We start from the raw sequence: 22,785 nt of genomic DNA, 5'->3' as shown, positions 1-22,785 counted from the left end.
TTCACCTGGGTGGCAGTTCATGATGGGGAAGGGGAAGAGACCCCCTCACAGCCTGCTTCCTGACCACAAGGGCTCCGTGTTCCCCCAAAGTGAGTGTTGGCTCCACCGGCCCTTCCTCAACCAGCTGCAAGCCAGCAGGACGCCCCCCCTGACAGGAGCTGTGGGGAAGGGGCCGGGCAGATGCAAAGGCCCCGCAATAGCCCTAAAGACCCCAACTCCTCCTGACTCCTTTCACTGCAGAGAGGCAGGGCCTGCCCCACCCAAAGGCCGAGGCAGCCCCATTTGAGGCTTCCTGCTCAGAGAGAGCAGAAAAGCTTCTTCCAGGGGCCCCAGCAGAGGAGGACCCAGGCCCGTTTCCCTTTCTATTTTAACCCCCAATTTGAGGGGTGGCAGGCAACGCACTGGGCAAGAATCTCCCCTCCCCCCAGGTCCAGGACAGTCTGAGGGGTGGGTGGGTTGATTGATTTAATTAAAACAGCGCAACCCCCCCCAGTGCAGCACAGCCATATACAATTATTGGGAGGCAGGCAGGGCCCCAAGGGATCCCAAGAGCTGCATCTACTGGATCCACCAGAGCTGCAGATTCCAAGCCGGAGGGGACAACGGGGCTCCTCTGCAGCTTCTGGGGCAGAGCAGGGCCAGGCTTTCAGGAGGCATCTGAGCTGACCCAGGCCCACTTCAGCTGCAGCTGGGCCTTCTCATCCCAGTTCCCCCGCCGGTGCTGGCTGGCTGGCTTCTTCCAAGGAGCAGGAGGGGCCAGGAGCCGCCCCAGGGGCCTGGCTTGCAAAGAGCCCTGGGGGAGGAGGTGAGGCTACAAGTCCACGTTGACCTCCTCTTCCCTGTCACTCTCCTGTCTGTCCAGCGGGCCGGAGGGGGCCGCCTGCGTCCTCCCAAACTGCAAGGAGAGCTTGGCCGCCTTCTGCTCCAGGCTCTGCTTGCGCCATTTGATTCTGCGGTTCTGGAACCAGACCTTGACCTGAGAGAGAGAGAGAGAGAGAACTGAAGCCCAGGCCTTCCCCGGCCCAGCTGGGCTGGCACGGCTGCTGAATGGGGGCTCAGCAACATCTGGAGGCCCACAGACATCCCACTCACTAGAAAGGAGCAGCCAAGCATGCTTCTAGCTGAGGAAAGAGAGCGAAAGATAGAAAGAGGACATTCGTATCCATGTCCGGACACAGCTCTGGGGACAGAGGGAGCCTCCTTGACCTGCACAGGACTTTGGGGCTTCTTCTAACATTTGAAGCTATACGAGCATCCATCAAAGAGCTGTTATCCCGCCCGATTCCCCTGAATTTAGGTTATTTATCCAATTTGTATGGCTACCCATCTCTGGGCAGCGTATAATTCCTCATCAGGCTAGCAAGAGGCAGGGAGAAAATGGGCCTCGTTTTTGATGCAGATGCAAGTCGAGGTTCCACCTGCATTGAATTTGTGCTGAGGCAAAGATCCACTCTTTACTTTCAGCCGGACTCTGAAGGAAGCAAAGGATGAACAGCCTCCTGCAGCCCCGACTTTTCTGCAGTTCAATAGCTGTATCTAGACAACTAAATCAGAAGGAGACTAGTTCTTCCACCAACATCAGAGGTTCTGCAGGCTACATGAATTGCTTCATTTGTTCTGCCATTTCCACTATTTATTTCCAGCCTTGGGGGGGGGGGGGGAAACAGGTCTGGCCATCAGCTTTGACAAGCAGCCTTCAGTCTAAAAACTAAAGGGTTACGAGGGAGCCCTCCATACTTGGCTGCCCGACAGAAATGCCCGGAATGACAGCAGGGATTCTCCGTGCCTGACCACAGCCTCCTCCTCCTCCTCCTCCTCCTCCTCCTCCTCCTCCTCCTCCTGTTTCCAAGCTGAAGATGGCCTGCCAGTTTCTGGCCACTGTTCCAGAGGGGAGCACCCTGCTTCCTCCAGATGACAGAGAACTCTGGAAATGCCCCCCCATGATACTGTTCTGTGCCCCCCCCGTTACTTCTCCTGGCCCTTCCTGCGCCCTGAGGGGAGGGGGGCTCCCTACCTGGGTCTCCGTGAGCTGCAGGGTGGCTGCCAGCTCCAGGCGCTCGGAGCCCACCATGTACTGCTGCTTCAGGAACTCCGTCTCCAGGCGCTCCAGCTGCTCCGGGGTGAAGACAGTGCGGACTCGCTTCATCTTGCAGGCACCTCCGGGTCTCCAGGAAAGGGCCGGCCCCAGCGGCCCCGTGCAGCGCGGGAACTCCAGGCCTGCAACCGCAAGAGGAGCCGGAGAGTGACTCGGAGCCAGGAGGGAAAGCGGATCGCACCCCCCCCCCGTCCCGCAGGAGCTTCTGGGGGGGGGGCAAGAGAGGAGCGTCCTCCTCCACGGTATTTCCCGCAGCTCCTCCCGGTCACAAAGCCGGGACTTAATTCAGTCGCCTTTCCTGCTGGATGCTGGATCGGGACCCGCGTCCTTCCCGCCTCCCCTTTTCGGCAACCGTCGAGGGCACGAGCCTGCGGGTTCCGCTTGGCCGCAGGAGACCCGCGGCTGAGCCCGGTTCAGACGCCTCTGCCTGGTCGGCTCCCATGCTTTTAAGGGGCGGGAGCGTCGGGCTCTATCAGTGTAAGGCCGCGGAGCCTCCCAGCTCATCCGCAGTCTACCTCGGGGCTCGGGAACGAACTCAACGCACGGACCTCGGGTTCCCCCCGCACGCAGACGGGGCGGCCGGCCTCCTCACCTGGCCTCTTGCAGGCGGGCGCGGCGCACCGGCAGGTCGGGGCCGAGAGGAAGGGTTGCTGCGCGCTCAGATACAGGGCCGGGAAGCGCAGCGCCGCCGCCACGCAGCCGAAGTGGAGCGCGGGCGAGGAAGAGGCGGCGGCGGCCCAGGCCCCGGGCCCCGGCGACTCCCGACGGGGCGGCTCCGACTTGGCTAGCAGCGACTCGATGTCGAAGCGGCTCCTGGCCTTGGAGGGCGGCGGCGGGGCGGCGGGATCCGGCGGCGGGCTGCGCAGCATCCTCGGACGGGGCGCGGAGTCTGCGGCGGGCTGAACCGCGGGGGCCTTATAGGGCGGCGAGGCAGGGACGCGCGAGGGCGGAGGGCGTGGCCCGGCCCGGCCTGCCCAAAACTGCGCGGCCCCGGACCACCCCGGCGGAGGAGAGGCCGCTGGGCAGGGGAGTCACCCATCCGCCGACCGCTCCCCCGGGCGAGGCGAAAGGCAGGCCTGGCCAGCGGGGCCGGGAGGAGAAAGGCGGGCGGAGGGTTGGCGGCGGCACCCGTGCCCGAAGGCTCACGTGGCGGAGGCCTTGGAAGACCGGAGCTGTGCCATGCAGCTGGGGGTGCCCGGCAGAGAACCGGGGCTCCCTCCCTCTTTTCCGCCTCCCCGGGCATTTGGCTGGCGGCCTTCGGACCAGAGAACGCTGCTTATGGCGGGGGGGGGGGAACTGCCCCCCCACCCCCGCTTCCTCAGTCAGGGTACAACACAAAAGTCATCCCACCCATCCATTTTGTCATTAATTTTCAGCGCAATGGACGCATCCCGAATCCTTTCATAACGGAAAAGCAAAATGATCCAGCAGTCTGGCCTCTGGGCCCTCCTTCCCTTTCGCCACTGCCAACAAAGGCGGGTGGCCAAGATGCCTCTCCAAGGAGAGGAGGGGGCCACCACTGAAAGAGCCCCTTTGCCCAGAGTGGGGTGCTCTGTCGGTGGCCCAAACTTGGTTGGGGTGCAGGATTCCCAGATGAAAGAGGCACCGACTCCTTGAGGTCCACTCGGTGAACCCCTGGCTACTTCAAGGCCTCTTCCATGTTGCTTTCCACATAAAATAGAATGGTGGGTTTTCCCAGCTTCCTAGTCTAGCCTACAACCTGGGATCTCCTAGTGGTCTCCAGTCCTGCATAGCTTTCCTGAGACAGCCAGGGTCCACTAGCTGCGGACTCTGCAGGGCCAGTCCCCCCACAGACAGCCCACGGGAGGAAGGCCATGGGGGCCATCGGTCTGTGCTTAAGCTGGGAGACTCTCCGGACACAGGGAGCCTTTGGGACTGGAAGGACGGGGGGGGGGGGCAGAGTCTCCTGGCATCATCCTGGCAGAGTCTCCTCTTTTCACAAACATCGGGGGGGGGGCGGTGTTTGCCTCCCCCTGGAAGTGAGATGTAGGTATTGCCAGCCCTTTCCCTTGCGGGGGGGGGGGCGGGGGGCGGAGAGAAGGGGGTACTGGAGGTGTGAAATTTCTCAGGGCTAAAGAAGTGAAATGAACCTGCAGGATGTCTAGTGCAAACGAGGGGGGGAAGCATAGGAGGGCCCCCTTTTCTGAAAAGCCCGGCGGGAGAAGGACGGAGGAAGGAGCCCTTTGTGGAGCAGGGACTGTAAAAGCCGCCCCCCCCCCCAAGGAAGGCCCCGTTCCATCTAATAATCATTAGCATCAATTAGGAGCCTTTGAAGTGGCCAGGAGCTTTGTCCCGCCGCAGAAAAGGAGCCCCCCCTTTCGGGCAGCCCATAATAATCACATCTGGCGGGAGGAGGGGCTGCCGCCGCCCCTCCGCTTTCATCTCTTCTCAAGGTGCTTGGAATGTTAATGGGGGGAGAACCAGGAAATGCTTTTCCCTCCTGGAGACCTGGCGGGGGGAGGCTGCAGAACGCCCCCCCTCCCCCCTCCCTCGCAAGAAGGGGAGCGGCATCCCCGCAAAGGCGCTCCTCCCCACCCCAACCGGTGGCCCCGAACGAGAATCATCCCCGCTTTGCCCCCGCAGCCCCGGAGCCAGCGGGCCTGGGCGAGGGCAGCGGCCGGCGCTTCCCCAGCGAAGAGCTACGACTAAAGCGAGGGAGGCTTCGGTGGGATTCCTCGGTCCCGGAATCTAACCGGTGGTCTTGAGCCGTTTTCCCTCTATCCAGCCTGCCTCGCGGGACGGGGAGTCTGGCCTGCCGGCCGGTGCTTCCCCCTTGATTTGGCTTGCCTTTAAACACGTGTCGTCGTTGCGGTTTGGTTTTTAAAAGCTCTTTTTGCGCGTTGAATTCCAGCCAGATCGTCTCCTGCGTGTGGTTTTGTCCTCTGCGCTAAGCCACTTTCTGGCTGGGTTTAGGCAACCTAGTTACCCAATGGGCTCCGCAGCCGCCGCACAAGGCAGGAGGAGGGGATCAGCCTGCTGGGACGGCGCCCTTCCCAAGGGGGACCCGCCTCTGGGGAGGGCTGGCTTGGAGGTCCAGAGGGAAGTAGAGGGAGGGGCTTGCCTTCTGCATACTGGCTGGCAGCTCTTCTGCTTGGGGGGAGAGGGAGGGTGGGGGCCCGGGAGTGGAAGGCCAAAGCTTTGGCCAAGCCACAGACCCTCGCACATTATGCAGCTGCCCAGGAAGAGGAATGCTTCACAAGACCCCCGGTGGGTGGGGGCCACCAAGAGGGCACCTGGCAAAGCCTAGGACCCCAAGGCTGCAACCGCTGATCAACCTGCCCTGCCAGGAGAAGAGGGGGAAGATGCCACTCAGAGTAAGCAAGGCTGGGCCAGACCCCACAGTGCCCAGGCAGGGCCTTGGGATAGCCGCTCCCACCTTCCCCCATGCCAAGAGGGGCCACAGCAGCATTTGTTGACCCAAGAACCACGTTGCCTGCACCCCCAGATGTTTTCCACTGGGGTTGGCCAGAGTAGTAATTCCAGAGCCAGGAGAACACCAGGAGCCCCCTCCCCCCATTTCCTGACTTTTGTGTATTAACTTGCATTATCCCTTCTGCATTCCTTGCAGTGGGGTTAGGGAAATCTTCCTTCAGGCCCAAAAACAGAATTAGGAGAGTTAACAGATTCTACTTTTGGTGTACTTTGACACCGCTTTGTTTTTATTTTTAAATGATCTGTTTTAATTGTTTTTATGTATTTTGTTTGTCCTATAACCTTCCCCCGCCCAGAGTCACTAGTCAAGTGTCAATAATTAATTAATTGAACAACTGATTGATTAATTATGCTACCTTCACACAGGATGCTTATCCTGCTTGCAAGGAAAACTAAAATTCTACAAGCCAGTCAAGATCTTTGTGTGTGTAAGGGAGAGAGGGAGGGAGGGGGTGTGGAGAGAGAGAGAGAGAGAGAGAGAGAGAGAGAGAGAGAGAGAGAGAGAGAGAGAGAGAGAGATCTCCAGGTCTCAAGGACCCTGTTAGCATGGACAATGACCTTCATCAGCAAGCCCGGACCTGTCCAGCTTTGTGGATTGCCAGGTCTGGGCCTGCAGGGATGCAAGCAATGCCTCCCCTCCCCCACAGGTCTGCATCACCCTCCCCCAAATTTGGCAGCCATTCCTCTCCCGTCTTGCTTATATTACGGTGGCTCTTCTGGAAGTGGCCTGCAGAAGCCGGGCTCCATCCCTCCAGCTTCCCGGTTGGGAGGGGGTGGCCAAAGCAGCTCATGAGAAGACTCATGGGGGGGGGGGTGCTGTAGAACTGAGGTTGGGGGGGGGGTGCTGTCCCAAACTGGTGGTGATGTGGAGCCTTCAAGACTCCCAGCCCCGGGTAGCCCTTCCTGAACTGCTCCTGTTCCTTTTGGGAGCTGTTCCAGCTAGTGGTCATCATCTCTTTGAGCAGTAATGAATTAGCAAATTAATGACTCAGCTGCGGTCAGGCGCCCTACGGGAGGGTCCCTGGGCCTTGTGTGAGAAGAGGCTTCCTTTGGTCTGCTTCCGATTGGCAATCCTTCCTCCTTTTTGGCCAGAGGGAGCAAAGCTTCTCCAAGTCCGCTTGGTCTATGGCACACATGGCTTCATACATCTCCATCACATCCCTCCCATTGCCCCCCCCCAGCTTCAGTGCAAGCGAGGATGATGGGCGAGGTCATCCCACTGTTACCCCTTGGGTGACGGAAGGTCTGCAAGCAAACATCCCAGCTCAGAGAGCACCAAGGACTCCCCCCACGGTCTGAATTCTCCCAGGATGGGCCTCCCTCAAAGAAGGCCTGCTGGGGCCCAGATCTTCCAGGCCCCCTTGGCTGAAGACGCAAGGGGTCTTTTCCTGAGAACAGGTGGAGGCCGTCCCTCTCTGGAGTTCCTGCTCTTCCCCCCCCCCTCGGAATACAGGATAGATTTGATTTGATGTTTGAGGAAGGAAAGGCAGCTCAGAGGGCTGGGACAGGGGCTTCCATGGTGCACTGCCCACTTTTGCGGGGGGGGGGGGCAGAACTGCCGATCCTATTTCAGAAGGAGCAGGTGGGATCTGCTGGGCTCCCTCGGTGTGCAGTGGCATTTTTATGGGATCTTCTAGTTGGGAAGTAAGAAGCGGAACTGATTAAGCATGAAACAAGATTACCTGCAAAGGGGTTGGGGGAAAATGGCTGGGATGAGCTCCTTGGGCTTCTCTGCAGAAGTGTGTGTGTGTGTGTGTGTGTGTGTGTGTGTGTGTGTGTGTGTGTGAAATTCTCTGTCACTGGAAGGAGCTAGAGGTTCTTGGCGGAAGCTTTGCCAGCCAGAGTGGGGAGATAGAAAAACATCGGGCGCTGTCATGAATTTGTGTCCATAGCCCGAAAGCCTGGACTTCCAAAACCGCAGCAGAGACCACTTGTAACGGATCCGAGGTCCCAGGACCTGCCAGGGAGGGGCGTGTGCTCCCAGTCCCCTTGGCCTGGAGAAGGAGCCACAAGACGTCTCGGGAGACCTGGACCAAGTCAGTCCTGCTACTCACGCAAGATCAGCCCTGCGACGAATTCTTAGAAAAGATCCGGGCTGCTGGGGGATCTGCCTGCCATTACCTCTTGCAGACCCCCAAAGGAGCACGCCAGGCCAGTCGATCCCAGCTTGGCTGATCTGCAGACCAGTTCTCCCAGCGGGGCTGCAAATGGGTGGGCAGCAGAAGCAGTTTTAAGAACAGGATCAGAGGATTCCGTGAAGAAGGAAGGAGGAGAATCGGGAGAGAGGGGACACCTAAAATTTGAATTTCGCAGATCTGGAGGGTGAAGACTGTGTGTTTACTAGAAGCTATCTAGACTGATAAACCTGGCTTGTATAAGGAAGGGCTGGATTGAGGAAGGGCTGTTGGCTCAAGGGCAAATCGGGAGAAGCCAGCTGAAGACCAGAGGAGGAAGAAGGGCTCAGCCACAGTCAGCCCCCCCCAAAGCAAACAGATTTTAGCCGAACTGAAGAAGGAAGAAAATCAAAAGTTTATCGGCCAGAGAGATAAACAGCTGCCAGTTGGACTGTGAAAATTGCACCAGTCTCCTCCTTTATTCTAAATTAGCAAATAATTAGAGAGGAAGATTGGTTAGTAGTGCATGTGCAAGTTCAGCTCTTGTTGTCATCTGCAAATACGCAAGCTTGCTTTAGGCTGCCTTGGAGACAGAAGGAATGTTCTCCCCTTGCAGTTTAAATGTCTTTTCAACTAAAGCTTCACTCTATGAAGGGGTTTCTGCTGGATCAACCCAACACGCTCGACCACAAAAAGGCCAATACAATCTTGGGTCGTATAAACAGAGGCATAGAATCAAGATTGTGTGAAGTATTAGTACCGCTTTATAAAGGCTAGTGAGGCCACACCTGGAGTACTGCAGCCAATTTTGGTCACCATATCACAAAAAGAGTGTTGAGAGTTTGGAAAAAATTCTGAGAAGAGCACCTAAGATGGTCAAAGGCCTGGAGACTAAAACATACGAAGAACGGCTGCAGGACTTGGGTTTGGCTAGTCCAGGGGTAGGCAACCTCGGCTCTTTTATGACTCATGGACTTCAACTCCCAGAATTCCTGAGTCACGTATGCTGACTCAGGAATTCTGGGAGTTGAAGTCCATGAGTCATAAAAGAGCCGAGGTCTAAAGAAAAGAAAAAGAAAAAATAGGGGTGACTTGGTAGCCATATTCCAGTATTTGAGGGGCTGCCACAAAGAAGAGAGGGGCAAATTATTCTCCAAAGCCCCTGAAGGCAGGACAAGAAACAACGGTTGGAAACTGATCGAAGAGAGAAGCAATCTGGAATTAAGGAGAAACTTCCTGACAGCGAGGACAGTTAACCAGTGGAACAGAAGTTGCCTCTAGAAATCGTGGGCGCTCCGTCCCTGGAGGTTTTTAAGAAGAGGCTGGACTGTTGCCTGTCTGAGATGGTATGGGTTCTCCTGCTTGAGCGGGGGGGCTGGACTAGAAGACCTCCAAGGTCCCTTCCAGCTATTCTATTCTATTCTATTCTATTCTATTCTATTCTATTCTATTCTATTCTATTCTATTCTATTCTATTCTATTCTATTCTATTCTATTCTATTCTATTCTATTCTATTCTATTCTATTCTATTCTTAACCTAGGAGTGCTCCCAAGGGCAGCCTGTCTGCCTGGGGTGGTGGGATGGGGAGGGAGGGACAAGGGTCAAATCCATTCAGAAGCAGCATTTTCCCCTCCGGCCCAATTCACTTTCTTGGCACCTGGGGATAAGGGGCTTGAGCAGGGGGGAGAGGCATTTTCTAGGCCCGTCTCTCCCAAGGTACAAGTCAGGAAGGAGCTGGGTTCCTTATCTCTTTCTTTTGTCTGCTACAAGCACAGGCGATCTTTATGCCAACAGAAATTGCTCCATTCCTGAGAAATTTCGTAGCACCCAAAGTTGGAAGCCACGGCCCAGGGCTGCAGTGAAATCCCTCTGGCAGCCCAGCTCCGTGTCCTGGCGGGGCCACTGAAAGCCTGCGTGGTGTGAGAATGATAACCGTGGGAAGTGGGAGGGAGAACACAGCCTGGACAGCAGCTTGATACATGAAATCTGGGTCTGAAGGGGATGGAGGGACCTTCACGGGTTTTCCAGGGGGTAAAAGGAGAGAGGAGAGGAGAGAAGAGTTTGGGGAAGATTCTGCTGCCGAGATGGGCCGCCTGAGACTTCTGGGCCTGCAGGAAAGGCCGAGGGAGCAAAGGAGAGAATTGTGCCTCTTCTTCCCTCATTTTGCTCTTTCACACAAAATTGCCCTTCGGTGCTGCTGGAGCCTGAGAGAGGCTGCGGGAAGCAAAAGTTGGTGCGTTTCTTCTCCCGTCTCTGAAGATTGGGGAGACCCTGAGGAGAAGGTGAGTAGCAGGCCTCATTCTGCCCTTCAGGAGGATTCCGGGGGGGGGGGAAGAGAAAACCTGCCCACCCCCAGAAGGAAGGCGAGGAGCCCGGCTGGCTGGGCCAGGAGAGCGGAGCCCCCTCCCTCTGAGCTCTGGGCTGGGTCCTTCCACGCAGCCCCCAAAGGTCTCCCTTCTTCAACATGGCTGCTAGGGCAGTAGCTGAGCTCCGGGGTCCTGTCTAGAGCCCCCTCCCCCTGGCACGGGCACCCCTCGGTGGGTTTGGCATGTAGGGCTCTGCTAATCCTAAAAAGGAGAGGAAGCGGCCAGCCCAGCCAGACAATGCCGGCAGCGTAATCCTCCTTCTCATCAAAGTGGCAGGGAAGGGGGCCAATGGGATTAGCTGAGGGAGGGGACCGGCTGGAGGGATGGAGGGAGTGACCGGCAGCAGCCCCAGCCCAGCTGCCCTTTGTCCCTCCCGCCCTCCCAGCTGGGATTAGCTGTGGCCTGAAAGGGCCGACCCACGCTCTCCTCTTCAGGGCCCGATGGCACGCTGGGAGCCCGGCTTGGGGGATGCTCACGATTGACCCCGCAGGCAGGGGCCACAGGAAGGGCTCAGCGGGGCTCATAAAGCCCAGGGAGGCGGGAGGGGGCGGGATGTCCGCACGGTATTCAGGGAGGGGGCAGTGAAAGGCCGGCTTCCATTGCCCGGGGTCCCTCAACCAAGGCCCAAGTCCTGGAGAAGGATGCTGGCTCGGAAGGGCAGGGGAGGGGCAATGCCCACCCTGGACCGAAGCAGGTCCGGCTCCAGAACTCCAGCCCCCTTTTCTGAGCAGAGACCTGCCACTCTCCCAAGGGGGGGCGTCATGCACACATGTGCCAGGACAGGAGTATAAAGTATGCTAGCCAGGCCTGGGGCGGGGGCTGCCTTGGTCCGACCCAGATGGACCGCTGGGAAGCCTTAGAAGCTGCAGCTTCTTTTGGCCTGTGATCTGGACAAGCCCCACAAAGAGAGGCTGGCCGGGCTCATCCCGAGAGGATCCTGGCTCAGATCAAGGTGCACAGCGCCTCGGAAAGGCTGGCCGAGGGGTCCCAGCTGGCATCCCAGAGAGCAGATTGGGGAGCAGCTGCCGAGGCCCCCCCACCCCCATTTCAAAGGAGCCTGCAGAGGCAGCTCTGCAAACAAGACCCCATAAAGTGGTTAAACATGCTTGTCAGAGAACAGCTCTCCAAAGAGCTCCCCCCCAGGGAAGGCAAACAGATTTGTTTGTCCCAGGATGGGGCCCAGCACAACTCCCCCCACCTCACACCTATCAAAGGACCGGGGTGTGTGTGTGGAGGGGGAGAATTGCTTCCTTCCATCCTAGTTTGTTTGTGGGACACTCACATGCCAGAGGCCTCCCCCCCCCCCACGCCCCCAATCTCAGCTGGGGCTGCCAGGGAGGGCGGGTGGCCAGCTGCTTCAGAGGGGCCAACACACACACACACACACACACACACACAGACTCTCTCTCTCTCTCTCTCAGAGGCAGTCCTGCTCCACCAAACCCAGCCCAGCTGAGCAGAGAGCTGGGCCTACCTGCTGATGCCCACCCGGGCAAGGGGGAGAGGATTTGGCCCAGTTCTGGACTCCTTGGCTAACTCAGGGCTTTCTGGATTCTTTGGCTGGGGAGGGGGCACATTTGGGCGGCTGGGAATGCATAGCGGGTGCAGATGGAAGGCAGTACAGCCGGGAGGATGGCGCCAGGGATGAGATGCTCACGGGGCACCCTGGTCTTAGATGGGCTGGCCCACCTGCCCCACTCCCTGGGCCTGAATCCAAGGCCCCTGCCCTGCGGAGCCGAGGGGTGGAGCCCAGAGGGTCCCTGGGTGCCTCACGTGGGCAAGGGCAGGCTGCTTCCTGGACCAGTTCAGCTTCTCTGCCACTGCCAGGCTCCAAAAGGCCTCTGATCAGGTGGCAGCTTGGCCTTCCGAGCCCCCCCCCCCGTTGAATCCTTCCGAAAGCCCCTCCGGCTCTCTTTTGGTCCAGGGAGGCCTTGGGGGCAGCGGGCCATGACTGAGCATGCTCGGAAGGTGATGGATGGGGGGGGGTCTGGCTTCAGGTGTTTTCCTGGCTCTTTTCACTGCAAAACCATAAATTAAGCACCACACAGTGCTTATAGAAGGCCTGGTCAAAATAAACCATTTCCCTGTGAGAGAACACCTGCGTTTTCTGTGGAATGAGGGCTAGCTTGCCACCACCACAGGAGTTTTGGAGAGTAAGCGGGCAAGTATTTACCTTGACTGCCCCCCCCCCTTCAATATCTGCAGAAAATACTGAGAACCTTGACCTGGATAATCAGGGTGATGTCATGGTTCCTATTAATGAGACACTTCAAACAAAATTCAGGTTGCAGCCATCATCTTAACTGCTGCTGCCTTGGATGAAGAGATGGAGGGTAGTTAAGTATCTCATTAGAACAAAAACTCTAAAGAGGCCCTTGAGGTCAGATCGGATAACACAACTGTGAGAGAGTGAAGTGGGGCAGTCCGTGGAATGAGGCACCCGATTCCCGGACACCAAAGGTGGTGATGACACTGCAGCTCAAGGCAGGGGACTCTGGCTGATTACATTAAGCCAGCAATCATCTTAAAGACTGCTCCATGCGGGCTTATCTCATAATCACAAAATGGGCTACGATCACGATCTTTGCTGAAGCCTTAAGGTTCCTCACTGCCTTGTTAAGTCTTGCAAAAGGCCCTTCCAGAATTTGCATTGCATGGCATTACTTAATTGCTCAGGCTAATTAGAAGGTCAGCGGAAAAGTAAGAAACAATAGTGTAACTTATGAAATGTCTGGATTTTATTTCAATTCACATTGCCGGGGGAAAAAGTTTTCTGAAGTAATTATTTCTTGCTTTGTTCCAATCAGTCACTTATCTTTGTCCTCTGGATAATTATCCAGTTTCCGTGAATGGACCAGTAAATTTAATCATTAATATTGCCTCCTCCAAAGCTCATCAGAGGGTGGGTGTGAAGTACCCTGGATTCTTAGTGGCCATTAAGCTTCCCTGCAGGGCAGGTGGAGGGGGGGACTGCATGCCCAGAGAGGGCTGCTCAAGGCCCATTCTGGCTAAAAGTGGCCCTTTCAAGAGCTGAGGGGAAGTTCTGTCCTGGGGGGGAGGAATCAAAGCCCCCATCCAACAATGGAGGTCATTAACAACTGAATCCCCTTTGGCTCAAGCCCTGTGTGGATTCCCAGTCTGGGGAAAATGCACAGCCAGCCCTAGGCAGATTTCCGGAAGGGACCCAACCTTCTCCCGCCTTTGGGAGGGGGAAGAGGGGGGGGCTCCCTGGTTGCCCAAAGAGCCCCACCCGGGACCCAGCAGGTAGCAATTCTCCAGGGAAGGCTGCAGCTTTCATCCAGTAAAATAGCTGCTGGGTCACCAAGTGAAAACTGCCAGCTTAAGGCCCAAGGGGGGGGGTGAGTGTGGGAGGACGAGGGTGGGGGTCTCGCCTCCCCGTGAGAGACAACACCAAGCCCCTCAGAGCACCTTCGGATGCTCAGGAACATTTGGCTCCCTAGATGGGGCTGACGGAAATGGGTTTTATTGGCTTATTTTATAAGGTATTTATTATTTTATATTATTAAGACTGTCAAAGCCAAATCTGAGATGTGTTTTCATTTGAGGCACAGCGGTGGAGAAGCGTACGTCCAAAATAGAAACATATAAAATATAAATGAAATAGAAAATTCCCACAAACAATAATAACCCAACAATACGTGGCCCGAAATAACGTTAATAAAAACAACCATTTTCCCGCTAATAGCTCATCGGTCTGAAGCCGCTCTCTTTGCCGGAGGGGCCACCACCTTCCCCCCCCGGACGCCGCCCTCTCCTCCCCCCTCTCCCTTCGGACCCTCCAGGGCTTCTTCGCGGAGGCGCGTCTGCATCGCCTTTCCTGGCTGGGCAGGTTAAACCTCACAATCTGGCCTGCGGTCTGGGCCGTTTCTTCTTCTTCTTCAACCCTATCAGACCGGCCTGCCCCGAACTCAGCAGCTGCCGCGACCCGCGCGGGGATCTCCCGGCACCCACCGGCTTCTTCAGCTGTGCCCAGCCCCGCCGCCCCAGCCCTCCCCTCCCGCCGGGGAAGGCCAGCCAGGGGCCAGCCAGCCAGCCGCTTTCCTCCGCGCCTCTCTCTGCGGGGGGACGGGGCTCTTCGGCTCCCCCGGGGATGCTCAGCGCCCGGGAGCCCTGGGGGGGGGAGGCCGAGGAATCCCGGCCGCGACTTCGGCCCTTCCGGGGCTGCCCGGGCGGAGAAGACGCTTGGGCGACCAGGGGGGCTGCCCGGGGGGGGCCGGGGGGCTGCGGAGACGGGAACGAGCGCTGCGAGAGAGGCGGGGGGGGCGCTGAGCTTTATCCGCCCTTCCGCAGCGGCTGCATTCAGACGACGCGCCCCGCTCGCCCCGATGCGAGCTTCGCCGCCCCCCCCCCACAGCCTTGAAGAGGCCGGGGCATTCTGGGAGTTGAAGTCCCGCCCCGTCTGTAAGTCACCAAGTTAAAAAAAAAAGTCCGGCTTTGGCTCCTCCTCCTCCGAATCCAGCGAAGGCCGGAAGTGGCGCGTTCCCCCGGTCACGTGCTCACCGAGGGGCGTGGACAGGAGGAGGGACGCTGTCAGGGCAAGGGCCAATCCCGACGGCCGCTCGTGGCAGCCGAGAGCCGGCCCCTTCCGGCGGCGCGCCCGGAAGGCCGAGCGCCGCTCCCGGCCGGCCTCTCTGTGGTGCCTGGAGAGCGATGGCGCTGGCGGGAGCGCTGAAGGGCGCCCGGGCGGTCTCGGCCTGCGGGGTGAGCGGGCGGGGGTCCCGCGGGGGCGGGGAGGGGGCGAGCGGCGGGGCTCAGCGGCTCACCCGGCCCTCCCTCCCTCCCTCTCTTGCAGCGGCTCCTGCGGGGCTTCTCCGGCTCGGCGGCGCTTCTGCAGAGGCCGGCCCAGGTGAGGGGCGCGGGGGGGCGCGGGGGGGCGCGGGGGGGGCTCTGGCGGCGGCCCCTTGCGACCCTCCGGCTCGTTGCAGGCGGAGCGGGCCTTCCCGGTGACGCTGCTGCCTGGCGACGGCGTGGGCCCGGAGCTGATGCACTCCGTCAAGGAGGTCTTCAAGGTGAGGCCGGGCGGGGGGGTCGGGGGGGGGGCGCCCAGGGGGGGAGGGGCTCTGCGCCAGCCCTGCCCGCCCTCTCCCCGCTTTGCTCTCCCCCCCTCCCCCCCCCCGGGGCCGTGCAGGTGGCGGGCGTGCCGGTGCAGTTCGACGAGCACCACCTGAGCGAGGTGCAGAACATGGCCTCGGAGGAGATCCTGGACGAGGTGCTGGAGTCCATGAAGAAGAGCAAGGTGGCCCTCATCGGTGAGGCCCCTCCGGGGGTGGGGGTCTGGGGAGGAGGCTGGGCGACCCTCGCTCCCTCGCCCCCCCTCACGCCTGGCCCCCCTCGGCCTTCCTTGCAGGGAAAATCCACACCCCCATGGAGTACAAAGGGGAGCTGGCCTCCTACGACATGAGGCTCAGGTAGGTCGCTGACGTCGGGCGGGGGGGGAGCGACTGCAGCTTCCTCACCCCCCCCTGCGTCCACTCTGCAGCCCTTTGGTTGCGGAGGGTGGGGGGCCAGCAGGGAGGGCCAGGCCTGTATGCTGGACACAACCCACCCCTGGCTCCTCCTTGCAGGCGCAAGCTTGACCTCTTTGCCAACGTGGTTCACGTCAGCAGCCTGCCTGGCTATAAAACTCGGCACAACAACTTGGACCTGGTGATCATCCGAGAGCAGACGGAGGGCGAGTACAGCTCCCTGGAGCACGAGGTGGGCGCCACGTCCCGCTGACCTGCGGCTGCACTGGCCTGGCTTCCAAAGGGGTCCGGGGGAGGGGCAGCGCTGCTGACGTCTCCAGTGAGTCGAGTGGGGCTGCTCCAGCCCAAAGCGTCCACTGAGGCCCTGCGGGGTGGCCGGGGTGTGTGTGTCATGTTAGTTTCCCAGCGGCATAAAAGGCAGCCGGCTTAGCGACAGGCACAGCAGGCTGGAGAGCAACCTGGCAGTGACCAGCAGGGCTTTGCACAGTTTAAGTGGCTTCCCAGTCAGCCACCAAGCTCAGCCTGCAGCAGCGGCCCCCAAAGCTTTGGGCACTGGGGACCAGTTTTGGGGAAGACAATTTTTCCACGGACTGAGGAGGGGACAATGTGCATCCCTCACGTGAGCAGTTTACAGCACTCCTAAGAGCATCTGATGCCCGATGAGCTGAGGAGAAGCGGAGTTGGTGGCGCTGGGAGGGGCTGCAAAGGCAGATGAAGCTTCGCTCAGCTACAGGCCACGGACCTGTGACAGTCCGCAGCTGGGGGGAGGGTTGGGGATGCAATTGGAAAAGATACAGGTAAGAAGGAAAGAGGCCCGCCCTTATGCTATACTTAGCCGGGTGGGTGGGTGAGACTTGCTTGTGTTCGGCTTCTGGGCTGTGCTACAGCCGGGGAAAGAGCAGAGCCCCGATGCGGAATGTGGGTGCTCTCGAGCGGTGGCTTCGCAAACAGCTGCTGGGCTACCTGCTCCATTTAGTGGCCAGGCTGACAGAGACGGTGCAGGGAGCGGAGGGCCCAGGGGAGCTGGGTGGCCAGCGACTCCAGCGAGGGGCTCAGGGACGGCTTCTGCCTCTCCGTGCTCAGAGCGCAAAGGGGGTCATTGAATGCCTGAAGATCGTCACGCGGGCCAAATCCCAGCGCATCGCCAAGTTTGCCTTTGACTTTGCCACCAAGAAGGGGAGGAACAAAGTCACTGCGGTGCACAAGGCCAACATCATGTAAGTGAGCCTGCCTGCCTGCCTGTCTGCCTCAGCGGATCCGGGGAGGGTGGGGAGGCGAAGACCTTCGGATGACATCCCCCCCCCAGATCTCTGGCAGCTTTGGATGGCCCAGAGAGGCGCCTGCTTTGGAGCAAAATTGACACAAGCCAAAGTACGTGCTATATAGAGCCCTGTATGTCAAACAAATACGGATGTTGCGATCGGGGAAGTTGTGGCACACCGGAACGTGCCCCCCTCTCCGTCCTCTTCCTTTGCCCTGGTGCTGAAAGGCAGCCACCTTGCAGACTTGTCCCACCTGCTTAATTTGGGGCCTGGGAAGAAGGCTCAACCATGGGCACGAGGGGGTCAGGGGCTGCCCTCCGTGGCCCTTCCTAGGCAGGACAATTCACTCGCGGCCCAGGCGAGCCAGCCACTCCCAAGGCTGGATTCCTTCCGGTTCCGCTGCCTGCCGAGAAGCCACTGCCCTCCGGGCCTCCTGGCTCCCCCAGCTGACCCCTTCGGCCCCTTTCGTTCAGGCTGAGCCTTCTCGGCCATGTCGGGGTCATTCTTGGCGGCGGGGGGGGAGTCCTTGGGGGTCATCTAGGGCATCCGACGTCTCTCCCCTCTTTCCAGGAAGCTGGGGGATGGGCTCTTCCTTCGCTGCTGCGAGGAGGTGGCTGAGCTGTACCCCAGGATCACCTTCGAGACCATGATCATAGACAACTGCTGCATGCAGGTAGGGCTTCGAGCCTGGGGGGGGCTGCCTGCACCCGCCAGGCATTTCCTCAGCAGCCAGCCTGGGCAGCTTCCAGACGTTCTGTGGTGGCTCCTGGGTTGTGCTGCTCGGGGCTCCAGGGCCCGATCCGTCTCGGGCAGGCTCTGCAGCCAGACCTTCCACGCCTGTTTTCCAGCTGGTGCAGAACCCGTACCAGTTTGATGTCCTGGTCATGCCCAACTTGTACGGCAACATCATCGACAACCTGGCAGCCGGGCTGGTTGGCGGGGCCGGTGTGGTCCCGGGGGAGAGCTACAGCGCGGACTTTGCCGTGTTCGAGCTGGTGAGGACGAGGCTGGGCCTGGGTGCGCCCCCTCCCCCCTCGGGGCGGTCGGGGCCAGCAGGTGTGATCCTTCTGCTCCTCTTGCAGGGCGCCCGCCACCCCTTTGCCCAGGCGGTCGGGAGGAACATCGCCAACCCCACCGCCATGCTGCTCTCCTCGGCCAACATGCTGCGGCATCTGAAGTAGGTTCCCCAGCGGAGTGCGCTGGGCCAAGCGGGCTCGGCTGGGCGGGTTATCCCGGAGGCTGCTCCCTGCCCATTGGCCTGGCCTACCTCACAGGGCAGTGGTGAAGGGCGAGCCATCCTGCCCCTCCCCCCTGCTGAGATGCATCCTTCTCCTCTCCTGTCCAGCTTGGAGCACCACTCCAGCATGATTTCCGATGCGGTGAAGAAGGTGATCAAAGTGGGCAAGGTCAGTGCGACGGCTGCCCACGAGGGCCTGGCGCTGGGCAGCCTCTGTGGCTTTCACTTTCTTTCCAGCTGGCAGGCCTGGCAGAGAAGGAGGCAGAGTTGGGGGTCCTTGGCCAGGGGGCAGCCGCGGGCAGGCGGGACCGGTCTCTCCCTGGCGGTTATGGCTGTGGGCTCAGTCTGTGGGTGGGCAGGCTGAAGAGCTGCTGGACTTCCTGGGCACTTCTGTTGCTGTCTGTCTGTCACCTCTGAGCTCTCCTGTCCTCTCTCACTTTTTTTCGGTGCCTTTGGACACACACACACACACACACACACACACACACACACTGACAACCACTTTTCTCCCTCCCCCTCCCTGTGTTGGATTGTAGGTGCGGACACAGGACATGGGCGGTTATTCCACCACCTCGGACTTCATCAAGTCTGTGATTGACCACCTCCACCCCCACTATGGGGTCTAGGCTGCCCCTGGCCCTCACCTGCCCCCAGCAGCCCCGTCCCTCCTCTGGCCGCCTCTTCCAGCCCCGGATGGTTGGGGAAGAAAATGCCTTCTCCTCCTCCTCCTCCGCCTGCCTCTTGAGCCACTCCAGGCCCTCTGGGGGTCTGGTCTGCTCCAGCTGGAAGGGATGGGGGGAGCCCTGCCCGGAGCCTTCACAGTGGGGTGTCCCCTTGGAAAGTGACCTCTGGCAGAAAGCGGGTGTGACCCGGAGGGCTCTTGGAGGAGAGCTGGCTGGGGAGCATGGGCCTCATGGTGTCCATTGGGCTCCACCAGGACTTTTGGGAAGAACCTGCCAGGGTTTGTGGGGTGATGGGGAGAGAGGCTGCCAGGCGGCCAGTGGGCGTCAGGAGTCCCCCGGGGGTGTGACCCCACTCTCTGTCCTGTGTCGGAATAAATGGGATTTTTAGCCAGCTCTGCTCCTTCCGGCTCGTAGCCGATTCCTGGCAGCTGAGGGGGTGCTGGTGGGCCAAAAGGTTCCTGGCAGGAGGGTTGGTGATGAAAACACCCGTCCCTCCCCACCTGGATGCCCTCAGCAGTCCAGGGAGACGGCCCCACGGCTGCCCCTCCCCTTTCTTCGGAGGGCTGGTTCCGGAGCCCCTGTTCGCATTTGCTTCCCCCCCAACCCCAAAGCAGCCCTCCCTTTGCTTCATTTCTCTGGATCGAAAAGGAGGCCCAGCAGAAGAACCACCAAGAGCCATGCCTCTCCCAGCCCCGCCCCCCCGACGCCTTGGAGGAGGCCCTTGGCCGGGGTGTCCCCTTCCTCATTGCCCTCTGGGACTTGGGACCCCGGCCTGCTCCCCTCTCGATCCAGAAAACAGCCCGGGCAGCCTTTGCCTCCTTGTGTGTGTGTGAGTGGGGGCTGCTCTGGGCCCATTTAGAGCTTTCCTCATTGACACCCCCCCCCTCAATGAGTGGGAACTGGCTGATGCCAGTTCAGTCCCCCCACTGCCCCGCCCTTGCAGGGAAAATGGCGTATGCGTTCCCTTCATTCTGACCCAACTGTTCAGAGGACGTGGCCAGATCTTGGGGGGGGGGTTCCCCTGAGGGAGCTGACAAACGACAAGCCTTGGAAACGTGGCTGCTGCCTTCAAAGGAGGCTTTGGTGGACTGGACTAACAAAGCCATTGGAAAGAAGGCCGGATGGATGCGCCGGGGGGGAGGGGATGTTGGTAGCTGCAAACGGGCTGGATGTGAATGGGGGGGTCTAGCCTCTGCAAAGGGGGTGCAGTTGAAGGCTGGACTGGGGGCCTCATACAGAGAAGGTGGCATTCTTAGGTTCTTAATGCAAGACTAATGTAAATTTGCTTGGTTGCAGTACTGCACCATTTGGTTTGGAGTAAAGCCCATTAAAATTAACTAGATTTATTCCTAAGAAGCGGAGGAAGATCTCCCGTGTAATCCAGGATTGAAAAAACAAACGGGTGATTCCTGGGCCAGGAGAAGCCCCCCCCCGCTCCCCCCTCCCAGCCACTGCTCAGCCTTCTCCATCCCGGAAGCTCTTGGATCTTCTGTTAGTCTCCCTCGAAACACTTGGCGCCATTTCCCTACAAGGGGCCAGTCCCGGGCTGTGGTTGGCGCCTGAGAGAAGCAAGTGGAGAGGTTTAGGCTGCTCAGTGGTCAGAGGGGCTGGCCACCCTTGCAGGGCACAGGGGTGGAAGGACAAGCCGACTGCACGGAAGTCCAGCGCTCGGGGGGGCAGAGGGGCCACACTGGTTTGTGTGAGTGAAGCGATGTGCTTGCGCCAGAGACGGGCCTTCCCTGCCAAGACGACCTGCTGTCGGGGTCCTCTGGAAGAGCATAGCCGGGAGGGTCCCACGGGACGGAGTGACTGACCGCACAAGTGAGGCTGCTTTTCCTCTCCTCAAAAGGAGGGCGGTTTGGGGCGTGGGAGGAATGCAGCCCAAATGGGGCTGAGCGCCTCCCCCCCCCCGCACACAGTGTCTCTTGGCTATGCCAAGGGAAGGAATGGCTCCTTTAAGGCACAAGGGGGGGGGGGGAGAGGATCCCACCCACCGTGGGCCTGACACCCCTCTGCTCCGTTGGGTGGGATGGGTGGGGGCTTGCTTGCAGTTCTGGGGCTGCCTCAGGGGCCACAGTGGGAGGCAGGCTGAGAACCTCCCACCAGTTTTTTTTTAATCCGTGCAGGAATGGCCCATTTGGGGGGGGAGGGTCTGAGTGCCCCCTGCAGGGCTCCTCTTGGGCTAGACGGCCACTACAGACAGTCCTTGAGTTACGACTGTAATGGAGCCTCCCCGTTGCAGGTGCAAAGCATGACGGTCCTCGTGTGACCGACCCGATTTTAGAAGTTTATTTGTCAAGGCAGTCATTAAGCAATCTCTGCAGTTAAGTGAAACCTGGTTTACTGTGGATCGGCTGTGCTGCTCCGTGGGCATAAATGGGACAAAATGGTTGTAAAATGCAGCCAGGCGGCCTCTGCATGCGGCAATGGCCATAATTGCAGCCAGGCTGCTGAGCCCCCGGAGGGTGGCCATATGACCCTGGTGGGGGCAACCATCAGAACTTCAGATCTGGGGCATAAATGACCCCCCCAGGTGGGCTGGCATTGGATCACAGAAGTTGAGGACTTCCCATAATGGGAAGTTGGTTTGACAGGCACCTGGTTCCCCCGAACCTCTTCCATCCATGCTGGGACCACAGCTGATCTTTGGGCCCTGGCAGCTTCCTCCTGACGTTGCCTCATTTAGCCTTGCCAGCCCCTAAACTATTAGTTGTTATGGCTAACAGCAGATTACGTGTGGCAGCTGGGTGCCCCCCCCAAGAGGGACCCCCTCCTGCCGTGCTTGGGGACCAAAAGGCTGCTTCGCCCCCCAGTTCACGCTGCCTTAACCCATTCAAAAATGGGTCTTCTTGGCCCGCCAAAGCCTGCCACGGGCATTGCGCAGAACTGAAAAGACACAGGGAGGGGGTGATGGGGCAATTCAGCTCTGCCTCCAGTTCTGGAGTTCCCTTTGGAAATGTCAGGGATTTTTCTCGGCGATTATCCCTTTGGCTGTGGGGAAACCCCTGCAGCTGCTCCCAGGGCCCGTTGCCTTCAGCGCCTGCCCTGCTGGAAGACCGGGGTGGTGGTCCCTGGCCAGGCAAGCCATGCGGGAGGCAGCCGTGGCTGGAAAGTGCTCGGCCCAAGGCGCTGGCAAGGCTCCCAGGTGCAGAGGCCGAAGGCGACAGGACCACAATTGGGGCCTGGGACGCTGGCCGAGGCTGCCCCTCTGCTGCTCTTCTCTTGGCAGGTGCGAACGGCGGACATGGGAGGCTACGCCACCTCCAATGACTTCACCCGTGCTGTGATCACCGCTCTGGCCGACTAGGAGTCAGCTCTGCTGGCGTGGCAGCTCCAGGCTGCTTGGCTTTCCTTTATTTATATGTAACTCTTCATGTTGCCCAGATGCATGTAATAAAAGGAGCTGCTGGCTCCGTTACGAGGAGGTTGGTGTGACTGAGACAATGGCCGAGGAATGATGCTAGCTTCCGCAAGGTGGTTCCCCCCCCCCCTCTGTGCTCACAGGATCCTGGCTGACCGCAAGCAGGCGCATTTCGAGAGGAGGCCTACTTTCGGGGGCAGGAGGGGCAGATTTCTGGGCTGGCAGGACAGGATACCCCATGGCCGAGGCTGGGCAGGCTGCGGCAACCCACACACCTGAGGCCCGAGGTGAAGCAATTGAGTCCAATGGTCTTCAGTTAAGCTTACAAAAAGATGGGGGTGTCTCTGAAGGAGTCCCATCCCCTGCAAAGCAACTGCCTGGAGTGCCACCTCCTCCTCCCAGGGTCCCCCCAAAGCCAGAAGGCTGGGGGGGGGAGTAGCAGCAGCTCCTAAGGGGCTGTGCAAGTCCCTTCGCTCAGGGCCAACTTTGACCCCGGGATGCGCCATGATGGATGGCCAAGATGGGGGGGGGGGGAAAGTACTGGCAAGAGTTTGGTGGGAGGCCTTGGGAAAGGGGGGCGGTGTCCCAACCAGCACTTTAGCTTTGGGTTTGATTTGGGGGGGGGGTATTTTCCCCTAAAGCAGGCTGGCTGGGGGGGGGCAGTGGCAGAGGTTTAGGTTTGCTCAATGGAGCAGCACACGGATGATTGCAGCAGCTGTTTGGGAG

General features: G+C 59.5%; 1 protein-coding gene across 2 annotated transcripts in view; it reads left to right on the top strand.

The window, feature by feature from the left end:
• The window catches only part of IDH3B (isocitrate dehydrogenase (NAD(+)) 3 non-catalytic subunit beta), a 37,521-nt gene extending 15,399 nt beyond the window's left edge, over positions 1-22,122 (top strand). The window contains exons 2-13 of one of the 2 annotated variants that reach the window (XM_081332339.1): positions 14,696-14,752; positions 14,844-14,897; positions 14,977-15,060; positions 15,180-15,300; positions 15,399-15,459; positions 15,616-15,748; positions 16,600-16,733; positions 17,349-17,451; positions 17,627-17,773; positions 17,861-17,955; positions 18,124-18,184; positions 21,928-22,122. In XM_081332339.1, coding sequence (XP_081188465.1) covers positions 14,702-14,752; positions 14,844-14,897; positions 14,977-15,060; positions 15,180-15,300; positions 15,399-15,459; positions 15,616-15,748; positions 16,600-16,733; positions 17,349-17,451; positions 17,627-17,773; positions 17,861-17,955; positions 18,124-18,184; positions 21,928-22,005 — 1,122 coding nt within the window. In that variant the 5' untranslated portion in view covers positions 14,696-14,701 and the 3' untranslated portion in view covers positions 22,006-22,122. Of the gene's footprint in view, positions 1-14,695; positions 14,753-14,843; positions 14,898-14,976; positions 15,061-15,179; positions 15,301-15,398; positions 15,460-15,615; positions 15,749-16,599; positions 16,734-17,348; positions 17,452-17,626; positions 17,774-17,860; positions 17,956-18,123; positions 18,185-18,551 lie in introns of both variants that reach the window. The other variant, XM_081332338.1, reaches the window with a different exon arrangement.
• The last annotated feature ends 663 nt before the right edge of the window (positions 22,123-22,785 follow it).

The sequence above is a fragment of the Vipera berus genome, assembly GCF_964194415.1.
Source record: "Vipera berus genome assembly, chromosome: 7".
Lineage (NCBI taxonomy): Eukaryota > Metazoa > Chordata > Lepidosauria > Squamata > Viperidae > Vipera > Vipera berus.
Note: the sequence above shows the minus strand (reverse complement) of the source record. Positions and strands in the feature narration are given on the sequence as shown.